Source organism: Lithobates pipiens, unplaced genomic scaffold, assembly GCF_037356315.1.
Source record: "Lithobates pipiens isolate NorthernLeopardFrog02 unplaced genomic scaffold, aLitPip1_a1.2 Scaffold_19, whole genome shotgun sequence".
Lineage (NCBI taxonomy): Eukaryota > Metazoa > Chordata > Amphibia > Anura > Ranidae > Lithobates > Lithobates pipiens.
This window is the reverse complement of record NW_027507764.1, coordinates 10027069-10039145: the sequence shown is the minus strand read 5'-3', so window position 1 is coordinate 10039145 and position 12077 is coordinate 10027069. Positions and strand designations below refer to the sequence as shown.

Below are 12077 nucleotides of genomic sequence, written 5' to 3'. Positions count from 1 at the left end.
GTTTACTATATCCTCCCCGTATTGGTTTACTATAGCCTCCTCATATTGCTTTACTATATCCTTTTCATATCGCTTTACTATATCCCCCCCGTATTGGTTTACTATATCTCCACCATAATGGTTTACTATATCCCCCAGTATTGGTTTACTATATCCTTCCTGTGTTGGTCTACTATATCCCCCCATATTGAAGCATGCACCTCTCTTCCCCATACAGCTGATAACGGTTTGAACCCGGTTTGGTTGATGAAAGAGTTTGTATTTGACATCAATAATCCCGAGTTTGCCTTCCTGAGATTCGTGGTGTATGAAGAGGACATGTTCAGCGATCCCAACTTCCTGGCTCAGGCCACATTTCCCGTGAAGGCGCTAAAGACAGGTGAGCGATGTCGGCTGCCATACACTGATTGAATCGGCGATGTCATACCAATGTAATGGAGAACTTCAGTCTACCACCATCATTGGTGTCAGCGGGAGGAATGGTGACCCATCATTGGTGTCAGAGGGAGGAATGGTGACCCATCATTGGTGTCAGCAGGAAGAATAGTGCCCCATCATTGGTGTCAGTGGGAAGAATAGTGCCCCATCATTGGTGTCAGTGGAAGGAATGGTGACCCATCATTGGTGTCAGCCGGAGGAATAGTGCCCCATCATTGGTGTCAGTGGGAAGAATAGTGCCCCATCATTGGTGTCAGTGGAAGGAATGGTGACCCATCATTGGTGTCAGCAGGAGGAATAGTGCCCCATCATTGGTGTCAGTGGGAAGAATAGTGCCCCATCATTGGCATCAGTGGGAGGAATAGTGCCCCATCATTGGTTTCAATGGGAGGAATAGTGCCCCATCATTGGTATCAGTGGGAGGAATAGTGCCCCATCATTGGTATCAGTGGGAGGAATAGTGCCCCATCATTGGTATCAGTGGGAGGAATAGTGCCCCATCATTGGTTTCAGTGGGAGGAATAGTGCCCCATCATTGGTGTCAGTGGGAGGAATAGTGCCCCATCATTGGTTTCAGTGGGAGGAATAGTGCCCCATCATTGGTGTCAGTGGGAGGAATAGTTCCCCATTATTGGTATCAGTGGGAGGAATAGTGCCCCATCATTAGTGGCAGTTGGGGGAATAGTTCCCCATCATTAGTGGCAGTTGGAGGAATAGTGAAATAGTAAAAAATATTTAAAAGATTATTTTATATACATCAATGTTACACTTCATTCTAGGAAACAAAATGAAATGGGATATTAAAAAAATAAAAGGATATTAAATTCATAATAATAACAATGATAGAAAATTAACATAAAAATTGAATTCTTCATTTTTATCACCAATATTGTTATGAATTGAATATCCTTCTATTTCTATGATGCCTCCATTATTGTTGTTCCCTTTTATAATGAATAATATACATTAATGTATATAAATGTATTTTATTTACTTTTTTACTTTTCATGTTGCTCTTTAGCCCTGATGAAGTGCTTCAACCCCTGAAATGCGTTGGGTTTGTAATTGGAATAAACTTATATCTGGAATTGAATATAAGGCCCCTTTCACACTGGCAGATCTGTTTGCTCAGCAGGGATCGATCTGTTGATCGATGACAAGTCCGTCTCCGCGCACTGTGCATGGACGGACCTGTCAGATCTCCGCTCTCCTCTATGGGGGGGGGGGGGATCGGATGAAAATGGACCGTCTGTCCGTTTTCATCCGATCCGCCAGACGGATGGAAAATAGGTTCTCCATCTGTCTGGATTTAGCAGATCGGGTCAGATGTCAGCGGACATGTCACTGCTGACATCCGTCACTCCGTAGGGATGTATGGAGCGTCCGTTCAGATCTGAACGGTCCACCCGTGTGAAAGGGGCCTTAGAGAGCTTCAATTCTAGATTCACTTATCAGAGTACAATGTAAAAAGATCATTGATCACCAACACAGCCCAGTGCACTAGGTGTGAGCTAGGCCTTAGTTTAGGTAACCCATAGTGCTCTGGGAATCCTTTGTAAAAACAAATAAGAAAATCATTTGGAGTAATTGTTAATTTAATTTTTTTTTTAAAGGTTTTATGTTTTTAAACTCATTTTAGATCTCCCTTTTGAGATGTATCCAATATAAACCGTAAATCTATCTTTATATTATCTCCCCATGGTGCTCTGAGTAGTAGGAATCAGGTTTAGAGCAGACAGTTGAGAAGCCAGTAGGCTTAAATTCCGGATTGGAGTGCTGTCAGGTCTAGTGGTGTCGCCTTCACTTGGCAATAGTGGTGTCGCCTTCACTTGGCGTATGCAGTGTGGCAGTAAAATGTAAATCGCAAAGCAGGCTGAACAGAGTTAGAAATGCTTGCAGAAAAAAAAACAAAAAACGGCCCACATGCAATGTATTTTATTTCAGTTCTTTGTTTGGGTGGAGGCCTTCTTTAATCAGCAGAGCCCATGTAGCACTTGTGCAGAGAGAGGATTTTGCTGACCCGTATTTTCCGTGTCTAGGTTATCGCTCGGTCCCACTGCGGAATAGTTACAGCGAGGAGCTGGAGCTGGCAGCCCTGCTGGTGCACATTGAGATCGCCAACGCTAAGGTGACGTATCTGAGATCTTCCCTGGCTGGTCTCCATTACACTGGGTGTACCGATGGGGGGCTTTTCTGTAAAGTGGACCTGTCATTTTTTTCAACTTTTTTTTTTTTTTGTCAGTCAGAATTAATAAAGCTGTGAAATGATTTACTGTGTCTATTATCACAGCTGCTTCTCTCCGGAGTTAGTTAGCCTGACTTTCAGATGAGAGTGAGGCCGGGTTCACATACAGTGGGGGAAAATAACGATCGTCTCCCATGCAGAATTGGTAAGTTGGCCCACTTACAAAGAAATGAAGGGTCTATCATTTTTATCACAGGTGTATTATATATGATAGAGACAGAATATCAACCAAAAATCCAGAAAAAACACACAATACCAATGTTATAAATGGAGTTGCAGTTCAGTGAGTAAAATAAGTATTTGATCCCCAAGCAAAACAGGACTTAGTAGTTGGTGGAGAAACCCTTGTTGGGAAGCACAGAGCTCAGACGTTTCTTGTGGTTGGTGATCAGGTTTGCACACATCTCAGGAGGGATTTTGCTCCTCTCTTCTTTACAGATCTTCTCTAAATCCTTCAGGTTTCTTGGCTGTCTCCTGGCAACTCGAAGTTTCAGCTCCCCCCATAAATTTTCTATGGGATTAAAGGTCTGGAGACTGACTAGGCCACTCCATGACCTTAATGTGCTGGTTCTTGAGCCACCCCTTTGTTGTTTTGGCGGTATGTTTTGGGTCATTGTAATGCTGGAAGACCCATCCACCACCCATCTATAGTGTTCTGGACGAGGGAAGAAGGTTCTCACCCAAGATTTTACAATACACGGGCCCCTGTCCATTGGCCCCTCAGTGTGGCAAAGCCGGCTTTTACCTTTAACAGAAAAACAGCCCCAAATCATCATGTTTCCACCTCCGTGCTTGACTGTAGGGATGGTGTTCTTGGGGTCATAGTCAGCATTTTTCTTCCTCAAAACACAGCGAGTCGAGTTAATGTGAAAGAGCTCAATTTTGGTCTCATCTGACCACAGCACTTTCTGAGAATCCTTCTCTGAATCATTGACATGTTCATTGGCAAACCTCAGATGGGCCTATCCATGTGTCTTCTTGAGGAGGGGGACCTTGTGGGCGCTGCAGGATTTCAGCCCATGGCGGCGTATTGTGTTACCAATGGTTTGTTTGGTGACTGTGGTCCCAACCGCCTTGAGATCATTCACAAGCTCCTCCCGTGTAGTTCTGGGCTAATCCCACACTTTTCTCATGACCATCCTCACCCCATGAGGTGAAATCTTCAGACCGAGGGCGATTGATTATTTTTTTTTGTATTTCATCCATTTGCGAATAATCGCTCCAACAGTTGTCTGCTTCTCACCAAGCTTCTTGCTGATGGTCTTGTAGCCCATTAGAGCCTTGTGTAGGTCTACAATCTTGTCCCTGATGTCCTTTGACAGCTCTTTGGTCTTCCCCATGATGGTGAGGGTTTGAATGGAAGAAAGCGACTCTGTTGAAAGGTGTCTTTTATACACATAACGAGTTGTCGTTAGGAGGACCTTCTCACATTGAGGGGACTGATCTGTGTACCACATGAGCACCTACTGTAGCCAGTCTGTGGGAGCCAGAATTATTGTTGGTTGGTATGGGATCAAATACTTATTTTACTCACTGAATTGCAAATCAATTTGTATAAAGTGTTGGTTTTTTTGGTTGATATTCTGTCTCTATCCTATAAAATACACCTATGATAAAAATTAAAGACCCTTCCTTTCTTTATAAGTGGGCCAACTTCCCAAATTCTCCCTATTGACCAGTTTCCACCACCACAAAACACCCCAGAACTTCCTTTGCAGAGGGTGGAGGAGATTAAATACCTGGGGGTGCAGGTCACAAGGGACCTGAGGGATTACTGCACACGTAATATAGAACCCCTATTTACGCTACTCAAACTTAAGACACAGGCCTGGACCAAATTGCCTTTGGGGGTTATGGGCAGGATCAATTTAGTGAAAATGGTACTCTTGCCCAAAATTCTATGCATGGTCTGGCACGCCCCGCTACGTCTCCCTCTTAGATTATTTAAAAAACTGGAAAGCATCCTCAACACCTTTGTCTGGGGTCATGGCCGGCGTAAATTGGCCTGGCAGACGCTTAAAAATCCCGCGAATATGGGGGGAGCCTCGCTCCCGGACTTACAAGAATATTACATCGCAGCAAAGTTATCCCATCTTCACTATTTTAATTCAACAGAGGCCTCTAGATATCGAGCCCTGGTAGGGGACAACCCGGGTAATCCTATAATGACCCCACTGCCGGCCATCTTCAGGGGCGGACAGGTACACAGGCGGATTTGTAGATATAATGATGGCATGCTGGAACACCATCAAAAAACCCGGAAAACGGCCTTAAGGAAATTAAATATAGGGCACATCCACTCACGCACACCACTCTGGGCCAACGTCCATTTGGTGGAACTACAACAGCTCCCTGACGCGGGACTTTGGGCCTCGTACGGGGTGGTACACCTATATCAGGTTATGACGGAGCTGGGTCCGAAGTCGTTTCGCTCTCTCCAGAAAGGAATTTGCGCTACCGCAGCGCCTACAGTTTGGCTACCTCCAATTGCGCCATGCGTTGAAAGCCCAATTTAGAAATACAGAGCTATCTCTAACACGCCCCCCGCTTATTGATATACTCCTAGACGTAGACTCCAGAAAACTAAATTTCCAATCTCTACTCCACACTTCACCTCCCCAAGACAGTAGTAGTCATCCAGAAAGCCAAGGCAAACTGGGAGCCAGATCTGGGGGACATTACCGACGCTGACTGGGATGAAATCCTAGATAGCGTCCCGAAGATGTCTCCCAGGCTCTCGGATAGACTGACACAACTATACATTATCCACAGGTCAAACTTAACACCACAGAGACTCGCTAAATTCAGACCGGACCAATCATCCAGCTATCCCGCTTGTGGTCACAACCCCGGTACGTTCTATCACCAAATCTGGGAATGTGGCTACAGGTAGTTCAATTCTTACATGATGTCATGGGTTCTCCGGTGGCACCAGGCCCAAGACTATGTATCTTGGGACTGTTGCCCGACATTGACATCGACAATTATCAAGCAACATTTATCCACGAAACCCTGTTTGCAGCTAGGAAGGCAGTGGCCCGTATGTGGATGAGGAGTTCTCCTCCAACTATTGGCGACTGGAAAAGGGATATCAACAACATGCTGCCGTTTAAAAAATTGATCTATCAACACAGGGGATGTTTGCAAAAGTTTTCCAAAATATGGGACAGATGGATAGGTGATGGGGAAACCTGTATGTAAAATTGGGTGAATGCAGGGGTTGACTACAGTAACGTCAGGATAAATCGGCAATGAGACACTGAGAGTAAAAGAAGGAAACAGGAAAAAAACCTGCTTGAAGGGGGGGGGAGGGGGGAGGGGGAGGGAGGTAGGGGTATGGTATAACAAGTGCACTTTCCCTTGGTTGATCACGGCATAGTGTGTTAGTTATGTATTCTGATGACTCTGTACCATCTGATTGGCTCGTACTGCTATGCCATTGCTCTGTTTCATGAGTTTGTTTTATTGAGTGTTGACTATGTTTGTAACCGCATATACTTAATAAAGTTGGTTTTCCCAAAAAATAAAAAATAAATAAGTGGGCCAACTTACAAAATCTGCAGGGGATCAAATAAATATTTTCCCAACTGTATGTGGGGCCGCGGGTCCCAGCATGGGGTCCGGTGCATCCCTGTTCAATGGTTCAGGTGCGAATCAGGTCCAGATTTTTGCCTGAATTTGCACCTGAACTGGACCCAAAGAAGCACAGGACCCTTTTGGAATGCGAACCATGGCTGCCCCCCCCGGACCTGTGTGAACCAGCTCTATTGAGAGCCGCTCACACTCGCATGTCATGGGCATTTGTTCGGTGCACATTTTGGCATATTTGTCACGTTTTTGCGCAAGTGCACATCTGCTACTTGCACTTGAGGTGAGTCGAGTCGATAGTTTCCCTAGGAAGAGGTAGCTGAAAACTGTTATATTTATCATATAAATAATGTTTATAATATGGAAATCATCAACCTCTGCTCACAGTGATGGTTTTGAAGGTTTACTTAGAAAAGTTACAAAATAAAAGTAAATAATAGAAAGTAGAGGAATTAACACGCATGGTGATCCTTTAGCAGGGGCGTAACTATAGAGGGTGCAGCAGTCGCGACCGCAACTGGGCCCTGTGCTGCAGGGGGCCCATGCAGCCCCCTCTACATATGGCCGGCAGCAGCATAGGCAACTAGGGGTACCAGTGCACCATGCACACGGGTGGGTGGAGGGTGACTAGCTTAGCTCCATGCTCGACTATCGCACTGGCTGCTCTTTAGTTGTGCATTCCCCGCATGACCTGTGTCCTCGGCCGGCTCCTCAGAGTACCCCGCTTCTGCTCCATGCATTGCCGCTCAGTCCGTCTGTTCTCCCCAGCCAGAGTCGTCGCCCCCCCCCCGATCCACACTGCATTGCATACTTCTCCCGGGTAAACAAACTTTAAGCACCCAGATGGAGTGCAGCCCTATGAGAGCCCCCCCCGGAGGACACTGCAGGCTTGTCTGCCAGTCCCCCTCCTCCCCCGTCATACAGATGATGAAAGGTCTTTCTGGGAGATATGCTGATCACCCGTCTAGCACACTGGATGGAGCCCAGGCCAACATGGATGAGTGCGCCATTACATACCCCCTCCATCTCCCCCTGGGGGCAGGGGCCCCTTCTCACGTGGGGACAGGGACCCCCCATCTCCCCTGGGGACAGGGACCCCTTCTCACCTGGGAGCAGTAACTTCATCTGCCCTGGAGAAAAGGACCTCATCTCTTCTGGGGACGGGGACCCCATCCTGCCTAGGGACAGTCCTCCAATGGGGCACCTAAAAATAAAAAAATAATAATAAAAAAAAACTACTGATGCCAGTGGTGGAACTACAGGGCTAACAAAGGTCATACCTGTGATCATGCCCTGGAGTTCCACCGCCGGACTCGGAGGGAAGGGCCCTGGCTTGGGTTCAGGGGGGCCCTTCATGGTTTCTTGCATCGGGGCCCTGAAGGTTCTAGTTACGCCACTGTCCTTTAGATAAGGTGTACCAAAGATCTGACCTCTTGATCCATACCGGAGGTTTTGAAGGGCCCAGTCCTGGACAGTTGTCATGTAGAACCTCCCAGATATAAACATTTTACATATGAACCCATTCACTTAGGAATTGGGACAAGGAGCACGTGACTAATTTTAAGAGATATTTAGTTCTGTTATCTTGGAACACCTTATTGGCTTTACTGACCTCCAGACTCCCAAAAAAAACCTCATTGTAAAACAAGAAGACTGAAGCTGGCCATAAACTAGTTGGATTTTGTTCAGAATGGCTTCTTTTAAGAACGTCTGCTCAATTTTCTAACCATTCATGGGATCACGTAACTAATTACAAGAGACATTAATTTCTGTTATCTCAGAACACCCTATCAGCTTTACTGACCTCCAGACTCCCATATATCTCATTGTAGATCAAGAAGACTGAAGCTGGCCATAAACTAGTTGGATTTTGTTCAGAATTGCCTTTTTTAAGAACGTCTGCTCAATTTTCTAACCGCTCATGGGATCATGTAACGAATTACAAGAGACATTAATTTCTGTTATCTCGGAACACCCTATCAGCTTTACTGACCTCAGAACTCCCAAATTCCTCATTGTAGAACAAGGAGACTGAAGCTGGCCATGAACTAGTTGGATTTTGTTCAGAATTTCTCCTTTTAAGAAGGTCCGCTCAATTTTCTAACTGTTATTGGGGTCAAATTTGAGGTTTGATTTTTGACTGCAGTGACTAGAAAATTCAAACAAGCAGGACAAAAAAAATTCTTCTTGAATAAACAATTTTTTAAAAGTGCATGTGTTTTTCGTTTGGAAAAGTCCATTTGTTTCCAAAATCGAATGTTAAAAGCAAATTAGGAATTCGAACAGCATTCATCCAGCCATTGACTGTACTGAGAATATTTGTATGACGTTTCGTCCGAAAATCTGCTAGTTTATGACCAGCGTAAACGTCTCTGTGTTCCACAACAAGACATTCCAAGGATCTGGAGAACAACAATTCAGAAATCAACATATTTCTGCATATACATATTTCTGCATATACATATAAGTATTCTAGCAAGCAAACCTGCTATTATATAAATAACCTAACATTAGCATATAAGCACTATACAATAATGTTTTAACCACTTGTCGAACGCGGTATAGCCGAAAGACCGCTACAGTGAGGCCATCCAGTTCTGGGAGGGCATCTATTGATGTCCTACCTACAACTGATCACAGATCGAGGTAAAGGGCCAATAACAGCAGCCCTTTACCATGTGATAGAATGTGTCCAATCACATGTAAAGCATTTCCTTTTCTCAGCACTGTCAGTGTTTGAGGAAAGAAAAGCCAATACCTGGCTATACTGTGATAGGGGACATGTACACTGACAATCAGAACACTGATTTGAGTTTTGTCTTTCTGTCCGTGCCCACACACCCCCCCCCCCGGGGATATTTACCGTCATTTCCTGTTCTTGTGACACCAGGACAAGAAATGAGCTGTTGTTACCGCAAACCGTAAGGTTCAGACAGCAATGAAGTTGCAAAGAACTTGTCTGAATTTCTAAAACTTTCATGGGGTTGTCATTCTTCTCTGCCCCATCTAAGTTTTGACTTTAGATACCCTTTAATCTGCACCTTCCTTCCAGTGGGGTCCGCTTATGATGGCATGCTGTCTTTCATACACAGGAAGAAGATGACGAGAATCTATACACGTCCATCCAGCAGCTGCGTGACCGAGCCAGTGAACTTTCCAACCAGGTTTCCAGCTATGAGCGTGCCAATAACTGCGACTCCCGCTACCAGCAGCGGCTGGATGAGCTCCGAGCAGCCCAGGAAAGACTACTTGAGCTTACCGAAGTGCGCAACAGAAAGTGAGTTTAAATCTGACCTCCAGCCTTCCCTTCATCTTGCACAGTTGTACAGGCTCCTAGAACCTATTCGAAACCAACTTCGTAGCGGTGTCCCACAGGAATGGAAGCTGGTTCCAGTTCTTTTCATTCTACACTATATGGCCAAAATGATGTGGTCCTTTAAATGATGGAGTTCAGGTGTCTCTAGTAAAGGGTCCTGGTATGGTAATACTTCATCATACAAAGACATTGTAGAGATTTGTGCTCCTCCAACCTTGTGGGAACAGTTTGGTAAAGACCCTTTTCTGTTCCAGCATGACTCTGGGTACATAGCCAGCTACATAAAGATGTGGTGTGACCAGTTTGGTGTGGAGGAACTCAAGTGTCCTGCACAGAGCTCTGATCTCAACCCTATTGAACACCTTTTGAATGAATTGGAACACTGCTTGTGAGCCAGGTCTTATCCACTATCGCTACCTGACCCCAGAAATTTGTGCAAATTCCTACAGACACCCTCCAAAATCTTGTGGAAAGCCCTTCCAGAAGATTGGAGGATGATATAGCCACAAAGGTAGGGCCAACTCCATAGTAATGGCCATGGAGGGGCAGGGAATAGACAACTACATAGTAATTGGCAAGGGGTGCCAAATCCATATTAATGGTCTTGGTCTTGGAATGGCATGTCCAACAAGCCATAAAGGGGCAGGGAGGTAGACAACTCTATAGTAATGGAAATGAGGTACTAACTCTATAATAATGGCCGTGGTCTTGGAATGAGATGCCCATCATGGACATCATGTCCATCAAGCCATGGATGGGCAGGGAGGTAGACAACTCTATAGTAATGGCCATGGGATGCCAACTTCATATTAATGGCCATTGTGTCAGAATGGGATGTCAAACAAGCCATAGAGGGGCCTGGGTGTAGACAACTCCATAGTAATGGCCATGGCCTTGAAATGGGATGTCGTCCAACAAGCCATGGAGGGCGGAGGGGTAGACAACCCCACAGTAATGGCCATGGTGTGCCAACTCCATATCAGTGGTCATCGTCTTGGAATGGTATGCCCAGTAAGTCATGGGGGGGGGGGGGGGGTAGACCACTCCCTAGTAATGGCTATGTGGTGCCAACTCCATATCAATGGTCTTGGAATAGGATATCCAACAAGCCATGAAGGGCCTGGGTGTAGACAATACCATATTAATGACCATACAGTGCCAACTCCATATTAATGCCCATGGTCTTGAAATGGGATGTCCAACAAGCCATCGAGGGGCCTGGGTATAGACAACTGCATAGTAATGGCCATGGGGTGCCAACTCTATATTAATGGCCATGGGCCTTGAAATGGGAGGGCGGAGGGGTAGACAACCTCATAGTAATGGCTATGGGGTGCCAACTTTATATCAGTGATCATCGTCTTGGAATGGAATGTCCAACAAGCCAAAGAGGGGCCAAGGTATAGACATCTACATAGTTATGGCCATAGGGTGCCAACTCCATATTAATGACCATGGGCTTTGAAATGGGAGGGCGGAGAGGTAGACAACCCCATAGTAATGGCTATGGGGTACCAACTTCATATTAATGGCCATGGGCTTTGAAATGGGAGAGCGGAGAGGTAGACAACCCCATAGTAATGGCTATGGGGTACCAACTCCCATATCAGTGGCCATCTTCTTATAACGGGATATCCAACAAGCTATGAAGGGGTGGGCGGTAGACAACTCCATATTAATGCCCATGATCTTGGAATGGGATGTCCAACAAGCCAAAGGGGGGCCAAGGTATAGACTTCTACATAGTAATGGTCATAGGGTGCACACTCCATATTAATGGCCACAGGCTTTGAAATGGGAGGGCGGAGAGGTAGACAACCCCACAGTAATGGCTATAGGGTACCAACTCCATATTAATGGCCATGGTCTTTGAAATGGGAGGGCAGAGAGGTAGACAACCCCATGGTAAGGGCTATGGGGTGCCAACTTCCATATCAGTGGTCATCTTCTTATAACGGCATATCCAACAAGCTATGAAGGGGTGGGGGGTAGACAACTCCATATTAATGCCCATTGCCCATGATCTTGGAATGGGATGTCCAACAAGCCATGAAAGGGTTGGGGGTAGACAACTCAATATTAATGCCCATAATCTTGGAATGGGATATCCAACAAGCATCTAGGTGTGATGGTCAGGTGTCCACCATCCATTGGCCATAGAGTTATTAATGCCCATGATCTTGGAATGGGATGTCCAACAAGCCATGAAAGGGTTGAGGGTAGACAACTCAATATTAATGCCCATAATCTTGGAATGGGATATCCAACAAGCATCTAGGTGTGATGGTCAGGTGTCCACCATCCATTGGCCGTAGAGTTATTAATGCCCATGATCTTGGAATGGGATGTCCAACAAGCCATGAAAGGGTTGAGGGTAGACAACTCAATATTAATGCCCATAATCTTGGAATGGGATATCCAACAAGCATCTAGGTGTGATGGCCAGGTGTCCACCATCCATTGGCCGTAGAGTTATTAATGCCCATGATC

The 12077-nt window shown here is 45.6% G+C and overlaps 1 protein-coding gene across 3 annotated transcripts in view; it reads left to right on the top strand.

The window, feature by feature from the left end:
• LOC143995805 (1-phosphatidylinositol 4,5-bisphosphate phosphodiesterase gamma-1-like) overlaps window positions 1-12077 on the top strand; it is a 232094-nt gene that overhangs the window by 212841 nt on the left and 7176 nt on the right. For all 3 annotated transcript variants that reach the window (XR_013277479.1, XM_077490518.1, XM_077490519.1), the window contains exons 30-32: window positions 218-379; window positions 2478-2566; window positions 9364-9548. Coding sequence is in view for 2 of the 3 variants with exons in the window: in XM_077490518.1 (XP_077346644.1) it covers window positions 218-379; window positions 2478-2566; window positions 9364-9548 (436 nt within the window). In the remaining variant the exon portion in view is untranslated. The remainder of the gene's footprint in view (window positions 1-217; window positions 380-2477; window positions 2567-9363; window positions 9549-12077) is intronic.